The sequence below is a fragment of the Phalacrocorax carbo genome, chromosome 23 (genome assembly GCF_963921805.1).
Source record: "Phalacrocorax carbo chromosome 23, bPhaCar2.1, whole genome shotgun sequence".
NCBI lineage: Eukaryota > Metazoa > Chordata > Aves > Suliformes > Phalacrocoracidae > Phalacrocorax > Phalacrocorax carbo.
In genome coordinates this window covers 3,222,642-3,245,000 of record NC_087535.1, presented here as the reverse complement: position 1 = coordinate 3,245,000, position 22,359 = coordinate 3,222,642, and the positions used below count along the sequence as shown (strand labels likewise).

Genomic DNA, 22,359 nt, shown 5'->3' with positions numbered 1-22,359 from the left:
GGGCTCAGAGGAACCCCAGGGACAAACGGCTCATATCCGTCCCCGCTGATGTAGAGTGGCAGCTCTCAGCTAACTGCGTTGTGCTTTCTGGTGTTGTTAACCTTCCTGTAGGATCCTGATTTAGGAGGACAAGATGAAAGAGCTTTGCTTGGTTGGGAGAGTAAATCACATGGGAGTTCACCTGCCAGGAGCTGTCTCCCTCTCTTTCCCTTTGCTTTTTTTTTTCTATAGTACCATCTTTATAGCGCTGAACTTTTCACACTTGTTTGTGAGATGAAGTGAAGCCGTTGCTAATGGTAATAGGGGCTCGCAGGCCTAACTCGGGTCATCTCAGGCTGCTGGGTTGAGCCTGACGTGGCTAGACACGTTTTAGCTGTGGAAGACTTGAATGCCTCCCCAGCAAGAGCTGCTTCCCCACACACGTGCACGTTTTTGGGATGGGCATTAGGCAGAGCAGCAGCCTCTCTGTGCTTTGAATCCCCGCTCGTTCTGTCCCAGAAACAAGGGTGACCTAACATGCCCTTTCTTTCCTTATTTTCTAGCTGGAGCCCCCTGAAGTGGACCAAGACTCCCAGTCTCATGCCAGTGTCTCCTGGGTTGTGGACCCCAAACAGGACTCCAAGCGGACCCTCAGCACTAAGTATGAGACCACTATCTTCTAAAGCAAACACACCCCGTGTCCACCTAGTCTAACCGTGCCTTTGCGATCTGATCTGTCTGCTGTTCTAAACTCCCTCTTCCTCCAGCTGCTCGCACTGAGCCCCGCGTAGGCACTTCGTCAAAGGCAGCAGCACTTAGGAGACTGTAGACTTACATGGCTTTTGTACCTGATCACTACTGAACACTGTGAATTCTCCTTACTCGGAAACAAGGGTAACACGCTGTTAGATATCTGTGAGGTGGGAGGTGCAGAGGGATGCAGGCTGGGGGAATCGGAGATGTGGATCCAGGAAGCCGCCTGCCGTTTTCACGTCTTGCCCCTCGCTCTGGCACTGTGAATCCCTGGGGCAACGTGACGCTCCCCAGGCCTTTTTTTTTCTATTTCACCTTCTTATCCTTGGACTGATGGAGACCTCTTGTCTCTGCGGTGCACGCACTCCCTCCTCCTAGATCCTCTTCTTCCTGACTGAGCCACGGCTGCGTACTGTTCCAGTGAACTCACCCCTCTTCTTACCTGCCACTCGAATCGACACTAACCACTGTGATGCTGTCTGCAAATAACACACGTTCACTAGATTTCCTCACGGGGACCCTTGCCCACAGTCTCTCCCCTCAAAGCCTGGAGCAGAAAAACTGCCCTGACGGGAGCGCTGGTCTGGGCCAGGTGTGATCGTTCCCACTGTGAGCTTTGTCCCTCTCAGAGACAAGGTGCTGTTCTGGTTGCATGCATTTCAGTCCCTTGTAGGGTTCCCCCCTCCCCACCCCCATAGTCCTTCTGTTTACACTCACCAAACTCCTCATGAGCTACAGGCATAGTTCTCACTTGGCAGATTGTAAAGAGGTTAAACTTTTAAAGGCACATGTTGTTAGCCCCGTGCTGGGAAGGAAAGGTGTTTGAGAGGGGCTGGGTACTGTTCGAGGTCTGATAAAGCAGACAGAGCTCTGCTGTGTTCAGCAAGCTTGCTGCGGTTGTACTTTTTTTTTTTTTGCTGAAGGGAGAAATGTGATTGAAATCAGTCTGCTGCTGATCTAAAGCTTGTGTTAAGTCTATGAACCATTGCGTGTTGAGGGCTATAGGGATCTTGAAACATCTGTCGCCCTTCATCCTTGAGAGTGAGGATTTCACTTAGAGATGGCCCTGCGTCACGGGGCACCTCTGCCTTTTCTGGCTGTTTCTCAAGCGCACATGTTTTTATTCTGGGAAAATGTCCCATTTCTGTGTATCTCAGTAGAAACAGCTTTTAATATCAGAATGTGACTGGGAGTCGCCTGCATGAGACCACAGGGCGCTTGGCACAGGGCGGAGCAGAGCTGGGGCAGGTCTGGGAAAGCCATACAGTGTTCACGACCCTGTGAAAGCCCCGGCGAGTGTCCATGTTCCTACCCCTCATTCCTTCGCTTGCATTTGCAATTGAGCTTTTCAGTCTCACTGAGATGAAACTGAGGAGGAGGAGGATCTGACGAATACCAGCACTGGGAGGCAGGACTCCTGCCCTGGTGCTGCTTCTCCCTGACTTGCTGTGTGTCCAAGCAACATCGCCTCTCTTTACCTAAGTTTCCCCGTGTACGGGATGGGGACAGACTTGCCTCCCTCTCGGGCGTAAGGCTTGCTCTGTTTGCAGAGTGGTTTTAAGACCCTTTAGTGAAAGGTGCTGCGACTTCCACACTGTGGCAGCAAAGCCCCGATGCTCTCCTGACGGATGAAGTGCTTAACTTGCACAGACGGCCTTGTAGCAAAGCTGCCTCTTGGACCCCGACCAGCTCCTCGCAGGCAGCGGCTGTTGCACCTTTCCCGGGAAGGGGGCTGAGCAGATGGGGCAGTGCGAGAAGGGCTGCAGCCCTGTGTAATTGGGCTGCACAAAGCTCGCCAATGTGCACCTTGGTGTGAGCATCTGAACTGAGTGGAGGTTTTGTGTCTTGGCAAAATCCCCTCGCAGCCCAGTTCTGGAGAGCTGGCGGTGACAGTGGGTCTGTGTCGGAGAGCTGTGAAGGGAGGTGGACAGCAGCTACGTGCTCACCTCTGCATGCGATGTCTGGGTGGACATCTTAGATGTAAGCGAGGAGGGGGATGCACTCACATCTCCAGTAAAGCTTCATTTCCAAAACAGCTTTTAGAATTTACCCCAAATCTCCCTTTGCGATCACCAGTTGGCATCAGTGGTGAGCGGTCAGAACAGCAGCCCAGGGTTATTTATACACCTGGTATTTAGTGGCTAGAACAAGTCCAAGTTTTGCCAGGGCTGTTGCCTGACAGCTGCTGTTTCCCCAGACTTAGGTGAAACATGATGTTTCAAAATCTTTATTCAGCTCTTTCTCAGGAATGGTTTTGATCTCCCAAGTCCTTTGTGGCTTTATGGCACTGAGCGGCAAACTGACTTCAAAACAAGGGCCAGGCTAGTAAGAGCCCAAGTGAGAGGACTAAAAAAGAAAGCTCAGTCTAGTATATATATTTCATATGCCATGGAGCTGCTTAACGTAGAGCCAGCACTCCTCTGCCTAAAGACCCCGAAGCTGAGGTCACCCTGCAGTTGCCTGAGGTGCTGCAGTGCCCTCCTGCCAGCCAGAGAATATTGGTGTGTCTGAGGTGATCCAAAGGTTGGGTTTGGGTTGGACCGGCATCTCTCTGAGCTGTAAGGGTGCCCTGAGGGTTTCTGTATCCTTCAAAGAGAAAGTGAATTAATGGTAGTGATGGTAGTGCAGTTTCTATGCATAAGCATCGACCATGCAGTCGCCCACACGTACACGGGAGTTTAGAGAGTCTGAGCTCTTGTGTCTCCCCCTGCCTTCAGCTGGGAAGGGCAGGTTCCTCAGCACCTCCTAAAACTGGGTCACTAGAGCATGTGCCTTTCTAAGGGTGACCATCCAAACCCAGCGGGGATCACAGGCAGAACTACAGAGCTTCCGCTGTGTGTCCATAACCCTCACGGCTGTGTCTCATCTCCTGGCCATACGCCTTCGTCTTTCCCAGCGCTTGTTTTTTTATATGACTCGGAAATCATTCATTCCATTATCTTCCTTTCTGTTTGCCTCTGAAAAGCTGATCTCCGGGCAGCTGTCTCCTACCATGGAAATGTAGTAGCGGGGCAGAGACCTAAGAAGCAGTGGCCTGCTGACATGAAGATCATCTCCACCTGGCACTGGTGTCTGCCTCGGAGTGGGTGCATGGCTGCTCAGTGAGGGCTTCCAAAGCAGAGGGGGGAAAGGGATCCCAGCCACCAGCTGAGGAAAGCAGCTCTCTCCATTTCTAGGAAAGGAAAGTTGAGACTTCTGAGAGCGATGTCACCTTTTCTAGTTTGAGACAAATGTCTTTCGACCCGTTTCTTTTTTTAACACACAAAATGATAACAGAACAACTCCAGTTCATGGTTTAAATGTAGCAATGCAGTTTTTTGGTGAGGAAAAAAAATATATCCTTATTTACTGAGAATCCACGCAGTCTGGCAAGGAGTACAATAGAAAGTCTTAGCAGTGGGAGTGGTGTGCACATCTCTAACGGTACTTAAATTTGCTTCGATTCTGGGTGAACAGTAGAGAACGGCAAATTCTTGGAAATAACTTCCTCCAGTGTGAGAAGCCTTGCAGGGTAAGTCTGCATCCTTTGTTTTCAAAGCTACTCCACACTTTTATAGCAAATGGAAATAAGGAAGAGTCTGCAAAGAATCTTTCACCCCAGAGTGGTTGTGGCCAAGTATTACCGATGGTACAAAGCTTGCTTCCCCTACAGAGAACTGTTGCGTTGCAATACTTGACATTTCTATGGCAAGGACACAATTCCCATTTACACACTGAATATCTGGAGACGACTCCCTTCTCCAGTCTCTTGTGCACCTGTCTTGTTTTTAAATGCAGTTATGCCCTGAAGGGTTGGGTTTGGTTTTTTGGTTTGTTTTTTTGTTTTGTTTTGGTTTTTTTTAAAGTATATTCAATTGTGATTTAGCACTTTTTTGATACTAGCTCATTATTTAATTCGTGCAACAATTTCAGAAGATAAATAAGGAGTTAAATTTTGGGCATTACACTGAAACAGTCCCTACCCGAGGATAAATCATATCAACCTGCGGATGGCTTGGCCCCTGTCTAAGTCCAGTATCCCCAGATGCCACCATCTCGAAGGTGCTGTGTGCTTACTTGTCTTTCAAATTACCAGAGTATTTAACAGTAGTTTTGGCTGGGCCTTATGTGTTTTCACAGTACTGTTCCCCTCAAGGGAGAGATGTTAAAATGGTTGTGATTTGAAGTCTTCAGATAAAAAACTGTAGCGCAGCACATTTTGTTCTAACCTCGACAGGCATTGTAAAGGTTGGGGATGTGGTACCCTGCTGCTTTACAAGAATGATATGCCCAAATAATTTCTGTTTAACTCCAGTTGCTGCTGTATGTCAGGATTTCATTTAGTCTCTCTCGCCAGTAAGGCTGGGAGAAGTGAACCGTAATCCCGAGGGCATAGACCTGTAAATGATTAGGAGGAGGAAGTGGAGGTTGTTTGTTGTTTTTTTTTTTAAGTTGATAACTTTAGGAAACCTAACATTCCTTGTTATGCATATGTTGCAATTCATACTGGTGTAAGTGTAAATATTTGGTGTGTTGGCAACAAGTCTTTTTGGAGAGATTGCAAATTGAACCTCTGCTTGGGAGGAGGGACACCTTTCTTTTTTGATGCATGAGCTTTTTGAAGGTTGGCTTGGAGGTGACGTGGTGATGAAGACTCCAATCGCTGGGGGACTGGGCTTGGTGACCCTGGTGGTCCTTTCCAGTCCTGCGTGTAATCCTCTGGTTGTCTTTAGTGATCCAACAGTTCTGTAGCCAGATACTCTCTTTCTCACTTCATAGACAAAGCAATTGTTCTGGCAGCGCATCTCCCCTTTTATTTCGATGGCTTTTCTCAAGGTACTTGCATGCCCGAGACTGATCCTGGACCATGCCATCGCCAACTGCCGGTAACCTGCTAACCCGGCCATCGCACAGTGTTCTGGCTCTTCCTCCCTACAGGGTTTCGTGGTATCTGGAGGAAAGTGCCCTAAATTTCTGGTGCTGAATATGACTTCGAATCAAAATGCATCTGCTCTGTTACCTGCCTGGGAAAAGGTGGCACTGCCCTGGGCCTTGTTCCCCTATTTAAGGACAGATTGTATTTTAAAGTTGTTGGTTTGTGCGTGGCATGAGTCTGGGCTGAGAACTCCAGATGGGTAAACCAAGATGCAGAGTTGTTATCTTTTTTTATACAGGGAATTTTTTTTTCCCAATTTGAAGCTGCTTTATCCTTTTTAATTTTGTATCTACAAAGAAAAAAAGCTAATCTTAGCTGTTCAGCTGACTCTGAACTCGCTTTGGGATTGTTCTTTTTAGAAGAAATTATGCAACTTTTGCGGGGTACGTGCCTGTCCCCCTCCCAGGGAAAAGATGCAGCACCTTCCAGGATGTACCTCTAGTGAAAAGCTCGTACATTCACAAGGCTGCTGAGACACAGACCAGATGCCAAATAGTCCCTCCAAACACGTCCAGTCCCGTGCGCAGCTGAAGTGGAGTCAATTGCTTTAATGCTCTTTCCACCCCACTTCAGACGTTTCTAGCAGCAGCAGCAGAATCTCCCCTGGCTTTCTTCTGCTTGCATCATTTCCATGCAACCAGGTTTTTATTTTAGAGCAAGCATGGTGTTTGCAACGCTGTCTTGTTGCAAAAGGTCTCCTTTTTAGGTCTCATATTGGCATTACTTACTGCTTTTTTTTATTATTATTTCTTCAAAAGGAAGTAACTGTGCTGCTTTTGCAAAGTCGATCTAGCTCAAATGTTTTTTCTTTTCCATGGAAGAATAACCTGAGATTCCCTAACAGGGCAGAGAACAGTCAAGTTCAGTTTGCAATGTAGACATTTTTGCTAATTGTGATGTACGGCAGTGGGACTGATTTGTAATACAAATGTTATTTAATCTGTCTGTATTTTGATACTTGAATTTCCTTTTTTTTTTCCTGTATATACAATTGTTAATCTGTTTGAATTTGTCGGAATTTTAAACATCTTGTGGTACCAAACATAACCAATCTGTGCAACAACATAGACTGACCTCACTACAACAAGGCGAGATTGTAAATATTCCTGGGCTTCCAGCAGTCGTTTTGTTGTTTTCATAATTGTACAACTTAGAACAGACTGAATTAATAAACCAACTTAGACACATGTTCGCCTGTCGTCACTGTGAGCTCCATGTTACACTGAAGTCTCCTGGTCATCTGTGTTAAAGCAATGCTGCTCTTGTCCTCAGCTCGCAGGCCTGACCGGGGGAGGGAAGAGCAGAGGGGTGAGGGCAGGCGGCTGCAAGGTGGTTAATTCGCTCAGGCGAGCACGGTACCTGCGCTTCTTGGCTTTGTAAATCCGAGGAACACAGAACCGTCCGAGCATGGTGCAGGGTTGATGTGCTGCGGCTGTGGGACACCGACAAGCTGGGAGCAGAACGGGGTCCGTGCTGTCGCGAGGTGTGGGGCGCACGGGATGGGGACTGCCGGCTGCCCAGAGGTCACTCTGGTTGAAGCTGCTCTTTTTGCAGTTAGTCAAAGTGATCCCCCAGATCTTGAATATTACTATTTTGAGACAAACTAATTTATGCATAAAAATGCATCCACATGTTCTGTTAAAGATAGAGCCACCTCTAGCACAGCTGTCTCTGACCACTTTGTGTATGTTCTCCCTGTGACGTGAGAAAAGCTCATTTTTACCCCACTAATGCACACCTGCAAGCATTGTTCCACTGGGGACTGTCAGGCCCCTAATTTACTCACGATAAACACTAAAATCGCTTTTCTGTAGCACGGCAGCAAGTGTTTCATGTAACAACTGTAACAGTTCAGGCAGCCTTTATATGAAGTATTTACCCAGCAACGATTTTTACTTGCCGAGAAGCAGGATGTTTTCATTATGTAAAATTAGAGCAAGAAATGCAGACATTTAAATACAGGTTAAAGTTCAGATTTTCATGTCAAGTAAAATCCGGCTAATGTGAAATACTAAATACACCAGGGATTGCTAAATTTATACCGTATGCTCCATTTATAATAATTCAGTCAGTCAGATTTTCAAGCTAACATTGAAATATATTGAGCAGTTTTAATGATTTTAAATACCATGTGGCTTTATCAAATGCAAACAGCATCCCTAAGCTGTGACTAATGTGTCAGCAAAGTAGGTTACAGGCCCATGGCAGAATTAACACCTTGAATTAAAAAAAAGCCTAAGTTGCACCGCAGTTTTATGAGCTCCACAGCCCATTGCCTTCCCCACCAAATTGAGGCAGTTTTTTTTAGGAAAAAAAGCCACTACCTTTTGTCATTGAGAGGTTTATTCAGATACTGCCATGTCACTTCCCAGTAGCAATGCTGGGCCCGGGTGGATTTCTCCGATCGATTTTTTTTTTTTTTTTTTTTTTTTTTTAAACAAGCTGAGGCATGATTTGAGAAACTGTTGAGAGCATGTTCCACCCCTGCCCAGCACATGGTGAAGATGATCAGAAAGAATCCATCCCTGCAGCTGAGTCTGGTTCTGCATTTGGGAGAAGCACCTGCTTGAGAATCCCTGAGTAGCAAGGTCCAAACACCTGCCTGTTGTGGCGGATCATCCTTCCAAACCTGCACCCGACTTCCAGCAGCTCTTCCTGAAGACCCTCTGGGAAATCTTTCAGAGAATTCTGTCCATCAGGGGAAATGAAAAGGCTGAGGAAGGAATGAAGCTGCTGCTCTGTAAGGAGCATAAGTATGACAACAAAGAATTAAATGGACAGGTGACCTTTGCTCAGACAGCTAGTTTTGAGACAAAGGCTTCTCCACGCAGTCAAGAGCAGCTCTGAGGACAGCAGCATCGTGGCAAGATGCTGGGGGTGAGTCACGCGCTTGATCAACTCAGGGACAGAATGGATTAATGTATTATTCTTCCAACTACTAAGCAGATCAAACAGCATCCAGCACAGGAACCAAGGCGAAAGTGTGTGACACAAGGAGAGTAATTGAGCATCAGGAATACTTGTTTTCACTTTGTGCTGCGTAGCTGCTTCTGACAATGGCTGTCACTGAGATACTGGGCTGGAGGAGTTAAGAACGGTCAAATCCATCAACCCTAACATTAAAGTGGAGCAGGTCAACAGTAAAGATTTTTCACCCACTCTGAGAGGTTTTTTTTGGTACTGCATTGAAGTGTCAAGCATCTTAGAAGTGTAATGGAATACAGAACTTCAGAGGCCGGGATTTATCTTGCCTGCCACAGCAGCATTTTGAAATTGAAAGCATTCAAGAAGCCTCTCTGAGGAACGCAGAGCTGAGATTTAACTACCCGGCTGCTTCAGATGTTCTTGCACTTGAAGTGAGTGTGGAAAACGCTGATAATGGCCAAGACTGCAGGCGAGAGACGGGGCTGACTTTTCAGACACGGCGTGGGGAAGGCTGTCTAGTTCTGCAGCTTCTAACGCTGTACCACCGGTGAGTCACTGCCAGCACGCACTGCCCAGCCTGTAGGTTTATCAAGGTTTGGTTTAGGCTATTAATTCAGCCTTCTGAATGACATCAAAACAAAATAGCCTGCTCTGACATGGAAAGAATAAACCCAAATAAACAGTGTGGTGGAGTCTACACAGGCTGGGAAGGAGATACTTAACTAGATGAAACAGTGGGCAGGAAGAGCCTCACCTTATTTTCATAGCTGATAAAAGCTAGTCTTCCATGTGGAAATAATCTTTCCCGTAGCATACTAGCTGCCTGTGGCACCGCAATCTGATGCGGAGTTAGTGTTCAAAGTACTAATAAAAGGTCAAAATAACCAGCTCTTATCCAAACCGTTTGAATAAATATTTTGATGGAGCAGCATCACAGGGCAGCTGGTTAGCTGAATACCAAGCAGTGCACTCTCTAGGGATAAATATTATTTAAAGATCTTAGCCTGGTGCTTTACTACAGCCAGTGATTAAGCTCTCACTCTACATCCTAGACTGAAGATTGCAACACTACCTAGGGACAGACTGTGTGCTTGGGCCTGTTTAGCTTTTAGCAAGGATGGGAGGATTTAAGAGATTTTTCAAAGCAATTACTGTTTGGGAGCGTTTCAGGGTGGAACAGGAAAATCAAGGTAGTTTCTAAACCTAGCTTCCCTGTGTGGGGCAGCCAGACACTCCCACCCTCAAGCAGAAGTTCTGCTCAATGCAGGGAGTCTGTTTTGCTAGTACCGATGCTAGTACCATGCTCCAGGGTCATTAGCCTAAACCTAAGCTATGGCCTACAAGTGCAAAGTGGCTTCAAGGTGGAGTTAGACCTAAGCCGGGAGCCTCACCGATGACATGCCAGACTGCATTGCCCTTGTCTGCAGTGCTTTTTGTCTGGCCTTTCAGGGAAGCACATTTGTCAGTGGTAAAAGCAGCGTAACCCAGCTGTGAGAGAGTCCTGCTGACTTCCTGGAGCACTTGTTCGCTGACATCTTCTAAAGCGTCTTCATACCTAAATCACACAAAGGTACGTGCACTAGGGCCATGACTCACATTGCTTGGGGAAGGGGTCTTGCAGGCACAGAACAAAGAGGGAAGCCTCTCCACATGCCTGTGCTGTGCCGTGCCGTCACGGCCAACTAGCACAGGACAACGAACATACAGCCAGAGCTCTGCGAACTAAGCTTCCCTTCCCAGAACTTTGGCAAGCAGAGACTCCCCTGCAGCTGACTCATGAAATAGTGATCAGCACTACTAATTTTCATCTCTAATCTGGAAGAGACTATTGCTCTAGAGAATTAACTCCCAGCTAAAAATGCTGGCTGGCTTCCACCACTCCTTGCAGTAGACCTGGCTGCTTTTTGGATATCTCTTCCAATTCCAGGGGAAGATTCCTGCTCTTCATCCCACAACCAACCAATGCCTGCATACTCACTCTTCTTCTTCTGGAAAAGAAAACTCAGAGTAACCCACCTAGTACAAGACAGCCCTTCCAAGAGGACCTGTGTTACCTGTTTCAGCCTAGCTACAAACCCAGGTGAGTCACATAAGGTGCCTCCACACATGCCACTGGTCACTGCAGCTGTGATGGTAAGCTGATTCACTTGCACTCATACTTCCTGCAGTGCGGCCTGATCCATAAACAGTGTTTGTGAACAGAAACCAAATCAGCCTGTGGGTGTAGAAACAGCAGCTGGGATAACTCGGCAGATCTGAAGCCATGGAGCAGGGCTGTAACATCCCCATGAAGCTGAGTGGAAGGCAGCTGCCTGGCAGCGGGGAGGTTTAGTTTTGTGAAAAACCCGATTTGTTTCACAGGGGAAAAAACATGTGCAGTGACTCACGGTGCAGAGGGGACAGAGAGTCTGGCCAGCTCTTTCTATGGAAGATGCAGAACCGATACACTTGGTCATTTTGAACGCTGTAAAAGTGCCCAAGCACTTTCCTACCTCAGGGTATTCCTTCTCCACAGGCTCCCAGCAAAGGAGATTCACGTATCCTCGATTTTGCACGGACGTGAGACTTGGCACAGTCGCGCTACCGCTGACAGCCCCCGGCGAGCGAATCACCGACTGCCTGGTGGGGTGGCAGCTGCAAGGAGGACGCCAACACTGCTGCTTTGCACAGCCATTCACTTGTGTGACCCAGGCTGTCTGCGATGGGTTAACAAAAGCAGATGTTTGCAAGAACAGACTGGTCAGGCTAAGTAAGAAGCGGGTACACTGTGCTGCAAGCTGAAGGGGATGCACATTTGGAAAGTGAAGGCATCGTGGTGGCTGCTGGAATGGTGGGGAACGGCTTACCCCATCACTGACAGTATTATTATCCTGTTGCCAGGGCAGAGGGTTAGGCTGCTGAGACTAGTATTGGGACAACACTGTTGCACAGAGGATTTCAGCCTCCCAGCAGCACCTGTGATGGAGTCTAATGAAGGAGAGAGGGAGCCGGAGAGAAATCTACAGCCTAGCAAAAGAGATGTCTGCATCAAATGCAGGCTTTCCTCTTCAAATATGCCTTCTAACAACATTTTGCTCATTCCTCTGAGGATCTCAAAACATTTTAAACTCGTGAGAATTTACAGTTCCTCCTGAGAAAGTGGTTAGCTCTGTCTTATGTGTGCAGAAACCAAAGCACACTAAGTAACTTCTTTTCTGCGAGGCATGTTAATTGAAGAGCCTTGAGGAAGGGACTCAGGGGCCCTCCAGCTTTTAGAGGCATTTCTCTCATCCGTTACTGAGCAAGTGATGAAAGCATCACCTTTGGAATACTAAGTTTCCTTTTAGTGCTCTAATAGCTCCCATGGAAGTAGCAGTTCTCCTCTCCCTTCCCCTCTGACTTACTAGGCAGCTTATCCAGGAGTTCCTGGAATTTCTTCCATTTGTAGTGGACAGTGTGGCCCTGCAAGTGGGTATGGAGGTTCTGGATGGTAAAATTCAGCATATCCATTTTCATCAGGCCCAACACCCAGAAAATCTCGCTGGGATGAGACACAGTGAGTTGAAGGTTTAATACTGCAGTAAATGCTGTAATTGGGGCCACTTTAGGATGCTGAGAAAGGGGAATTCAGATCCTCTGACTTGCTTCCATTTTCTCACAGAAGGTTGTTTAGTCTAATTGGAGTGGTCCCTAAAAATTACTAGATAAAGCAGATTTACTTCACTAAAGACTCTTCTACTGTCTAAATTGCAGCTGGGCCACAGGAGTATGTCTACACTGGAAAAAATAAGGAAGTCAAAGCCCAGAATGCATGAAAGGGTCTTTGGCCATAATTCCAAGGCAACTTCCTCTTAACTCAGTGTTTCATGTTTGAAGGTTTTGCCAGTCTGTGCAGACCAAGGCCGAGCCAGCATCACCCACCTGAGAAGCTGAGCAGGGTCTGTGAGGCTTTGCAACCCTTGTACTTCCTCATCTCGAATGGGCACGCACAGCCTTGCCATCGTGCCAAGGGCGTACGTGGCGAGACCGTGGATACCCAAAGCCCCGTGCTCAGCCTCCCGTCTAATCAGCTTCATGTCCAAGGCCTCTTCAGTCTGGCTTCGCAGTTGGTTGTGCCGTGGCAGCAGCGACAACAGCAGGGCCTGGCCGAAGAAGCAGCCGTCTCTTCTTGTTCCAGGAACTCAACAGTTTTTCTGAGGTTGCTCAATAGGAATCGAGGCTGGCCTTGTATTGAGACTAAGCTAACTACTCGGTACACAAATTCTGGGGCACACAATCCCTCGGCTCCAGTGACTCACTTCAGGATGTCTGGCTACTGTTTCACATCTTGCAAAACCTCGTTTACTGTCATGCAGGAAAGAAGGGAGTTACCTGTCTGGAGCTTAGACTGAAAAGCAAACTATACGCAACTTCATGCCCTGCTAAGAACATGTGTCTTTTAGTGCTAAGCCGTGTTCTTACTCACTTCACTGTACACTTAAGTAGTAGATACAGCTCCTCATATACCTAAAGAGGTGTGTTTTGTATAAAGAATTGCAATTTTTGTTTGGCAGACACTATACTGGGAATGGCCTCCAGCTGTTACTGTAGCCAACAGCTCAAACAAAGGCTTGCCATCCTTTTGGGAGAGTATGTGTTTTAAAGGCCTGTGACCAGAGAATGAATTTCCTTCTCAGACAGGTTTTGGAAGGTGCAGTTATGTAATTTGTGTCTCCCTATAAAGGTAGCCTGTTTTCTCCTCCCTCTTACGGATGTTCACATGGGAATATTGGCTGTAAGGGTTGAGGTGATGATTCAGAGAGGATTAATTCTGAACATAACCATCTTCTCCGGTTCAGGAACAACTCACCTCTTTTATCTCTTGCAGCAGTGTAGTAGATTGCTCGAGTGTAGTCTGGGGGATGAGCAGAGAGCTGTTCCTCCAGGCTGTCCCAGAAGGCTTTGTGCAACATCTGCTTTGCTCTGTCTTCCAGGCTAAGAAAGAAGAGAGGAGGGGAGAGGGTTTCTATTAACATCAGACAACCACCATCTCTCAGTTCAATGGGACCATTCCTCTTGGTTTTCATTGCAGTTCAGGTCTTTAGACATTTTCTTCTCCCCACCTTTCCCTAGCTCATGGAAACCTCTCTCAACCTGAATTTCCTGTTCTTCTAAAGTGGAACACCTTCCTTTCAACCCTGTTCATAAAAAGCAGCACTTTCAACCCATCTTAACTGAGGGGTAAAAAAAGCATAGCATTTTTCAAGGAAACTCTCCAAGCCCTCAGAAGGGATCAACAGAATGTTTTTCTAGCTAGTGTTTGTTTTTTGCAATGAGAGAACGTCAGTTGCTTAAACAGATCTTGAAATGAAGCGTAGGCACCTCGGAGGAGATCTTCACTGAAAAGCCTGCTTTGTTCATGTCAAAGTCACAGCTTACACAGCTGAAGCCGCTAAATCTTTCAATGTTAGTGAGTCATGTCTGATGCTCATCAGATTTAAGAACTTATTAGTAAATCATGAGGCAATGAATAAATAAAACACGCTCCAACATTTTTTTTTATTTTAGGAGCTATCCTATTTTCTTGCTACTTCTACAGTCAGATCCAAACCCACCTCCTTCCCGCATTCTCACATGTTTTCTGTAACACGACAGAAAGGAACCAAGCCTGAACATATATGCACCCCTTTTTGGGGCGAAGCTAGCCACTTGCAGCTCGAAGTCACTCTTGAGTACAATTTTGTGCACAATGGTCAGTTTGGAAATGCCATCGGTTATTTCCTGTAGCTCATTCATGGGGAGAGCTTGCAGAGGGCTGGCTGGAGAGAAGCAGAATAAAGCAAATGAGAGAAGGAATGCTAGCTGTAGTCTTCGAGAGAAGCAGGTTTTTAAAAAAAAAAAAAAAAAAGACTGGACAGCTTTTTAAGTGATAAAGTGAGTTTCGTGCGAGGACAGGGTACCTCAGGTTCCGCGGGTGCGAGGGGACCTTCCTCCTCACCAACACCCGCCCCGGGGAGGCCGAAGCCCCGCGGGCCGGTCCCGCGGAGTGCGGCTGACACCTAGTGACGGTCGGGAGCGGCGGGGAGGCACCGCCGCTTCATTCAGTGTGAACACCGAATTAGACATTCGAACGTTAATATTTAACCCCATTTAAAGATTGCCGGCAAGGGCTGGGGGAGAAGCCCCGAGGCCCCCACCTTACGGTGGCCCCGGCGGCTCCGGTCCGATCCCCCGTCCCCGTACCGGGCGGTGGGCCGGGGGCCGGCAGCTCCTCGCCGCGGGGCCGGGGCCGGGGCCGGGGCCGGGGCCGGGGCCGGGGCTTGGCGCTGCTGCGGCGGCGCCCGGGGCGGCGTCCATTCCCTCCCCTCACAAAACCGCCGTTAGCCCCGCGGCACGCGCCGGCCCCGGCCCGCCACACCTTCAAACAGGGCCGAACCACGGCGCGGGGAGGGGGGAACACCGAACCCGCTGCCATTGTCTCCGGGGGCATCCCGCACCCACCCTCAGGGCGGCCGCACCTCGCTAGCTCCAACCAGACGCCGATCGTTCCACGGGGCGTCTCGTAGAGCCGCCGCCTCCCGGGCGCGGCTCCGCTGACGGAGCCCGGAGGGCTGAGCACCCCTCCGTGCTGGTGTTGATAGGCTGCCCCGCAACGGGGTCCTGTTCCCCCCCCACCTTACGAATGGAACGCGCCAGGCCCTGGGCCGAGGCGGCGCGGACGGGCCGTCCCATTGGAGGCGGAGGGGGGGAGAGACGCGACGGCGGGTGTGAAGAGAGGGGCGGGCTGCGAACGGGGGGCTGTGGAGGCTGTGAGGGGCTGTAGCTTAGTGCCCGCCAGCCGCCGGGGCAGCGGCCTCGGGCCTGCCGGACGGCACGAAATGGCGACTCTGGTGCCAGACAGGCTCTGGAAGAGTGCTGCCGGGCTTAGAACAGCTGCGCTGTCCCTCCTCCTCACTTTATTCATCTGCTTTTGTCCATTTTTCACCCTGGTGGGCCCAGAAAGCGGTGGCTGACTGTGGCCACCTACCCGTTTGCTATAACCTTCCTTTGACTTTGCAGGGACTGGGATTAAATCTGTGGGACAAAACTCCCAGTCTGGGCTGAGGCTCCTTGTGTGCCGACAAACAATTTGCCTTTCTTCTCCCTCCCATCATTTATTTCCCTTCCCAATTTATTTCCTAAGTCTCCAGTAACACCCACCAGCTGACACCTGCACAGTCAGGGGCTGGAGCTGGGAGATTACAGGGCACTGTTACACATTAACCAAACACGTTAACTGTTATATGGTTAGAGGGGCCGTGGGGCAGGGGATGGGGGGTCTCAGGGTCTCGCCATCCCCCCGGCTCCACACACGCGGTGACCTGTGCTCAGCCCTGTGTGTGCGAGGGACAGGCGTGAGAGCCAGCCGGGCTGGGAGCTGGGGCCTTGATCCGCCCCTCGTAAAACAGCCCTGTCCCCCAAAGTCTGTGAAACGCTTAAGAAGTCTGGGTGTTGTGGCTGGGGCAATGCAGAGGATGAAAGGCACAGGGCTGGCACACCATGTGAGGATGGACAACCCCGTTACCACCCCTAATTAGTTACAGCTTCACAGCTAGGCTGCACGAACAACACTGCGCCTCTCTCGGCCTCCTGCACTTGCAAAGGAAAGTACCCCAGGTGGCTTTAAAGGTGGTTGGAGCTGCCACCATTGCCCTCGGTTTGCAGAAAGCTACGAGTGCAATTAATGCAGCTCAGCTGATGAGTTGTAACTGGTTTAGCTGTCAAGCATGATTGTATGCCAGGGGCAGGGGCAGTCATAGCCTGAAACCGTGTCTGTCCTACTGTATGTCTGCAGCACAAGGCAGTGTTGGAGTGGTCCCTTAAACCGTCGGTGATTTCCTCAAGCCCCAGCTGTAAAAATCATCCCATCAAAAAGCAATAAGGGAAAACTGCTTGGCTTGGGCAGTGCTGCAGCTACAATTGGATGGCGACCGGCCCTTGGCTTGGGGGTGGACGCCACTGAGAAATGAGCTGGGAAAACCAGCTGCCCTGAAGCACAGACGGCTCTTTCCTCTCGCTCCAAGCACCCCAGGGCCCGTCCAGCATGTGGGGTTTGCCAGGTCACCCGGCCTTGGTGAGGGGAGGAATTCACCTCCTCCCGAACTGAGGGCTGTGCAGTCTGGCAGCACAGACCTTAACACTGATTTCTGTGCACTCTGCAAGCAGACGGACACAGGGTTTGGTTGGTGGGGTTCTATTTTTTATTAATTAATTTATCTTTTTTTCCAAGAGAGAACGCATGTCTTGGCACAGAAGGCTGACCCTGGGCAGAAGCAGGGCTATATGTGCGCAAGCTGACAATTACTGTGTGAAAGTTTCCAAAAATACAACGTGCGATGCCTCGGAGAGGCAAGCGGAGCAGCTCTCGGTGGCTCCTGCATGGAAAACTCAATACCAGGAGAAGGCGATGGGGCCCCGTGCACATGGTGCAAGGTTTACATTTACATGTGCAAGAGCATCCACATGGTGGGTTCATCCCGAAGAGCTCCAGCGCCCATGAATGGGGGTACAAAGAGGCTTTGGGGGGTGGTTGCTCTGCTCAAAGCTGCAGGAGGGGGCAGGCCGGCAGCTTGTGGGCAGGAAAGCAAGTGGTCATGAGAGATAAAACCAATAAAACTCATTATGGGACCTGTCTGGCCCAAATCCTGTCCAGGAATTCCCGCTGGTGCTCCCTGTTGGGCTTCGTGCAGTGCCAGACCCAGCTTCTGCCCCTTTCTGATCCTCAGCTTCATGTGAGGAAGCTGAGGGTGGGAAAATAGCATTTATAGAGAATAAACCAGCACAGCTCTTGAGGTGACTTCAATTTGCTCTGTGTCTCTCTCTTACAGAGCAGGGCCCACCACTCCCAGCGTATAAATCCTGATCCCAGAGGAGGCAATTTTATGTATTTACATATATATGCATTTACCCTGCATTCATTTCCTTTCCCAAGTGACTGGTGACATGAAGAATTGTAATAGCAGAATGTATTTTTAATGCATTTACCGCAGATTTCTGCAAGGGAATCCCATTCCTGGGTGACTTTCACTCGCCACAAAGGCAGAAGACGTTAGGAGTGCTAGTAATAGGCAAGGTGGATTTTTTAATCTACCTTTTTAATGCCCTCCATCCATCTCTCTGATTAGATTAATCTCATTTATTTTAGCCAAGCCATCTAGCTGAAAACCCAACAGAGGAAACTGGGATTTTGAGTTTTTCAAGGTGAGTGCTTGAGTGTCAGGCAGCAGATTCCTCGGGGACATTTCCGATTTGCCCCTTTATCTCCTCAGAAATTTGTAACCCAACCATCATGTTGGAGAGGGACCGACCCAGCTGCAAACCTGTCTGCATCACCAACAGCGTAGACAATGTGCCGCAGAGAGCCTCTGCATCTCCCGTCTGCCCTGTTTCAAGCAGCTCTCCTAAGAGAGCAGAAGCAGCCCAGCAGGCAAGGCTCAGCTTTCCAAAAAAGCTTCGGCAGGAGCAGGACAGAGGGAGCTCCATGGATGGCGCATCCTCGCTGGTGGGACGGCTGCGCTTTTGCAGACACACCGGCATGACCCCGCCGGGCACAGCGAGGCAGTGGTGGGTGGGAAGGGCCCTCTTGTTCAAACAGAAATCCCTTCTGCAGCAGCCACAGCTGATGGAAGGGGAAACAGATTTTTTTGTTTAAAAGATGGCGTGTTGTTTCAAGCCTGACAAATGTGAAAGTCCCCATTTAAAGGAGTTGAACCTGCAGTGAAACTGGTCACTGTTTGCACACCCACGCACCGATGGAGGCAGCCAAAAGCAAACTTCTGGTGTATCCTGATCCAAATCACCTGGGAGCAGAGCTTAGCGAGCACAGTGCACCGGGCTGTGAGCAGCCGCCCAGCCGTGGAGGGCTCTCTGCAAAAAAACGAACCCTGTCCCAACAGGAGAGGCAAAGCCCAGTTGGCATTACAGCCCCCTGCTTCCAAAAAAAAGTGAAGGAATTTGGAGCCTACAAGCTACAGTTTTGGCTCTGTTAGAAATTCCCCTTCTAGGAGGAAGGCAATCAGGGTGGAGGGCAAGAAAGTGTTAGCAGGTGTTTTGTGAGGGTGTGGAGGGGGGAGCTGAGGAAGCCAGGAGTTTTCCTCTGCCCCATCAGCCAGGAAAGCTATTTTTGCAGGAGGTCCTGGGGCACCAGACAAGGTCTGGATTGTTTTTGTGCTGGATGCTGGTGCAAACATGTGGGCAGGTGGCTGGATCCTGAGGAGCTCACGGCTTCTTTGCAGGTGAATGAAGTGTTGTTGTCCACTTTGTCCAGGTGAGAGGATGGTCTTGGTGTCGGGTCTGCTGTAGCCCCTGATTTTGGTTTGGGAGTCCTTTGGAGAGGCGAGTGTCTGCTGTGGTGATGGCTCTGGCATGGGTGCGCAAGGCGTGTGCGTGCCCGTAACACACCGCATGCTTCACCAATGACTACAGCATCTATTAATTCCCTCCTCCGAAGCTGGTGTGTGACCTTTTCCATGAAACATCCCATATGCATGAGCTGGCTGTGGCCACCTTGGTCACGTCACGCATGTCTGAGCCGTGGGGACTGGCAGCTTCGAGCAAACCGTCATCCATCCTGCCCAGCCTCCTGTGGCCAGCGCCCCAACTCAGGGCATTTCAGACCGATCCTGTCATCTGCATACTTAGGGGATGGGTTGGTGCTGGGTAAACTGAGGCTTGGAGGGGTTTGGCTCGTGGTCACGTAGGCAGCCTGGCCGGAGCCCAGGCATCGTGACCAGGAGGTGTGCATGGAGCTGGGGAGATGCTCCTTGTGCTGTCTTGCCCCAACAGACACCCCTGGACCCAGAATCAGTTTTGGGCTCCACGTGCAAAGTGCCTGTTCACAGCTGGTGCCGCTGGCTCGGGGTAATCTTTGTATTTGCTGACTTTACTTAATTATCACTTGGTGAAAAGCTCGGCTGTGGCAAAGCTGTGGTATGGGGAGGCCCAAACCACACACAGCGCTCGGGGAAGGATTTTGATCAAAAAAAAAAAAACAGTTCAAAGGTGTTTTTGGCTTAATGCGGTTTATCTAAATTGCTTTATGTTCATTAATCTGGATTAACACAAATGCTCTTGGAACGGCTGGCTGGGGAAGGGTTTGCTCAGCTACTCCGACGAGGGCAGACTTTTCCAAAAATGAGAATTTGAGCTGGAAAAAAAAAAAAAAGCCAGGTCCTGTGTGGCATTGAGTATGTGCGAACCCTGCAGACAGAGCAAGGCTGTTCTCATCCCTGCTGCCCTAATCCATGAGGTGCCTTCAAGGGTCATCCTTGGCACCTGCGTACCCTCATGACTGAGCGGTGGAGGATTAATCCCCCCATTCTCTCCGGCGTGATGTGAACTCCTTTTTTGGCTGCCATGCCAAAGCGGTTGGCACGATTAGTTAGTGAACTTCAAGGTAAATTGGAGGTCAAGCCCAGATTTGAAGGTGGTGGTGGGCGCGAGCATGACCCAGGGACCCATGTGATGTGGGCGACGTCCTGGAGAAGCAGGTGATCTCCCCGTCTTCTCCTTTCCCCAGGGCTGGGATTAGGAGAGATTTTACAGATGAGTGGCCGGCCTCAGGTTAAGATTGGGTTTGCAGTGGCTCAGCCCCCCCGGCCCCTTGTCAGGAAGGACCTTTTAGGTCCTTTATGGCCATTTTGCATGTCAGCAGGGCAGTTCATGCCTGCCGGAGTCCCGTCCTTGGGAGGGATCACCCTTCTGCATCCACAGGGACTTCCCACCTTGAGAACAGGCAGAGAAACACCCAGTGTGGAAATTGGGACTCATGGAAGAGGATTGCAAAGCCCAGCACTTTGGAGAGTGTTGTCTCATGCTTGTGCATTCACCTGGGACCTGGGTGCACTCTCTTGCCCTGCAAAAGGCTTCTTGTGCAGTCTCAGGCAGGTCCTCACACCTTGGAGCTCGGTTTCTCCCATGCAATGAGGAAAGCAACCCTTTCCACCTGCTGCCCATGACCAAGGACACTCTGGTGCCACAAGGAGGGGGCTGGAGACCCATCGGGGACCGATGGATCAGCTCCACAAAGGACCCAGCTCCAGCTCTCAGCAGCCGCAAGCGGCAGCAGGAAAGCAAAGCGCTCCTGCTGAGCTGAAATGGAAGTTGTAAGCGGGACCTGGGCGCTGCCCAAAAACCAGGGGACTCCCTCCTCCCCCTGCCCCAGCGCAAACAGAAGATTAACAATTTATTTGACGTGTTGTGGCTGGTTAGTTTCTTTGCCCGCTCCCCTGATCAGAGGGAATAAATGTTGCAGTGTGCAATAATGTTCATTTCAGGTGAGGGTAAATATAGAAAGGAAAACCTGCTGAGAGCAAGCCATTTATTTCTGCGTTTGGAAGCCTCTGCTCATAAACAGTCAGTCATGCCCATTTGGAAAATCCCAGCGTGGTTTTCTTGGCCATCCTAGAAGAACGTTTACTTTCCTGTAGGTTAAGAAGTTCGTTTTAAATTAAAAAAAATAATAATGGCATCTCACTTCCAGCTGCCCTCGGGTGTTTAGGGCTTGTTGACACACTAAGGCCGCTCTGTTCTCGTGCAAAACTGGTCTGGTGCGGGATCACGGATGAGATCCTGCAGGGCTTTCCCAGCTGGCGGTGCTGGGGGAACCTTGTTCTTTGGGTTCCCCTTGTTCCCCTGCTGGTGCTGGGCTTGGGATTTTGTCAGACCTTTCAGCTGTGTGCGGGGTTAAAACACCCAGCTTTTGGAGGTGCTGGTGGGTGAGGATGCAGGGAGGTGCTTGGGGGGACCTCGAGAGCCCTGTGGCTCAGGAGCCGTGCTCAGGAGGCTGGGGCAGAGGGATGAACCCGCTGTGCTGAGCTCATGCTGGACCAGAAAACCTCCAAGGGTTTTCGGGAGAGCGTGCCAAAGACAACAGGACGGTGCGGACTGCAGGAGCATCTGTCAAACAAGCCAACAGCCAGGGAAAGCCCGTGCCCTGCTGCAGCATAGGAGAGACACCCCAAAACAGCATCACAGGAGGGGCTTGAGGAAGGTGGGGACTCCCTATCTCAGCCAGGCTCCGCGTCCCTCCTCTACCCTGAAAGCAGCACCGAGGAACCGTGCAGGAGAGAGCGAAGCGGCCAGCTTGAATTGGCCGGCTGCCCCGCGTCGGCTCTCAGCGGCTGGCACTGGCCGAGCGGGAGCCAGCTCCCGGCTCTGAAGTTTTCTGCAGTCAATAAGGGTCTCTCCGTGTTTTCCGACAGCCTTTGGATTTGGCTCGGGTTTGCCTTGGTTTCCGAAGGCAAGAGGCAGTTAAGTCTCTTGGAAGAATGAATTAATTAGCAAATGCCTTTGGTCAGGTCAGTGCCCTCGAGTAGTGTGCTTCATCCTTTAAAGCAATGCCTCTGCACCCAGGTAAGCCGCTCTGAAAGGCTTATGTTACCCGTAGTATTTTCAGAGCTATACATACATCATCCCAGAGGAACTCTTTTTAAAAAAAGAGGAAAAAAGCCTCCCCCAAAACGTGGTGTTGACTCTAACGGTGGCGTTTGTGTAAGCAACAAAATATTGACGCAGTTGGCTGGGGTCTGGCTGGGGCTTCTGGAAATAAACTGCTGCCTTGTTAAATCGTAGATGGAAATGCAAGTGGGAAAATGACTGACATCTTACACAAGGCGGGCAAATAAAATCGCTGCTTTACTACAGTGTGAAAAAACTCAGGAATTAATAGGTCTCCTTCTGCTCGGGGGTGTTGGATTTATCCCCGAGTAAGATTCATAAACTATTTTAAGGAGAGAAGTGCTACTTTTAAACACGCGCGTCTGGGTCCTGGAGTTAAAGTGGTGTCACTG

General features: G+C 49.7%; 2 protein-coding genes across 13 annotated transcripts in view; one reads left to right on the top strand and one right to left on the bottom strand.

The window, feature by feature from the left end:
- Positions 1 to 6,834, top strand: part of ANKS1A (ankyrin repeat and sterile alpha motif domain containing 1A) — a 111,252-nt gene extending 104,418 nt beyond the window's left edge. For 9 of the 12 annotated variants that reach the window (XM_064472108.1, XM_064472106.1, XM_064472105.1 and 6 more), the window contains one exon: positions 543 to 6,834. In XM_064472108.1, coding sequence (XP_064328178.1) covers positions 543 to 662 — 120 coding nt within the window. In that variant the 3' untranslated portion in view covers positions 663 to 6,834. The remainder of the gene's footprint in view (positions 1 to 542) is intronic. The other 3 variants (XM_064472104.1, XM_064472109.1, XM_064472103.1) reach the window with 2 other exon arrangements.
- A 130-nt stretch (positions 6,835 to 6,964) lies between these two features.
- TCP11 (t-complex 11) lies at positions 6,965 to 14,382 on the bottom strand. Its single transcript, XM_064472115.1, is given in 10 exon segments — positions 6,965 to 8,385; positions 9,964 to 10,127; positions 10,589 to 10,766; positions 11,067 to 11,206; positions 11,208 to 11,268; positions 11,956 to 12,092; positions 12,473 to 12,693; positions 13,401 to 13,427; positions 13,429 to 13,525; positions 14,205 to 14,382. Coding segments are annotated over 10 exon segments (1,377 nt in total). The 5' UTR covers positions 14,327 to 14,382; the 3' UTR covers positions 6,965 to 8,155.
- Positions 14,383 to 22,359: the final 7,977 nt, after the last annotated feature.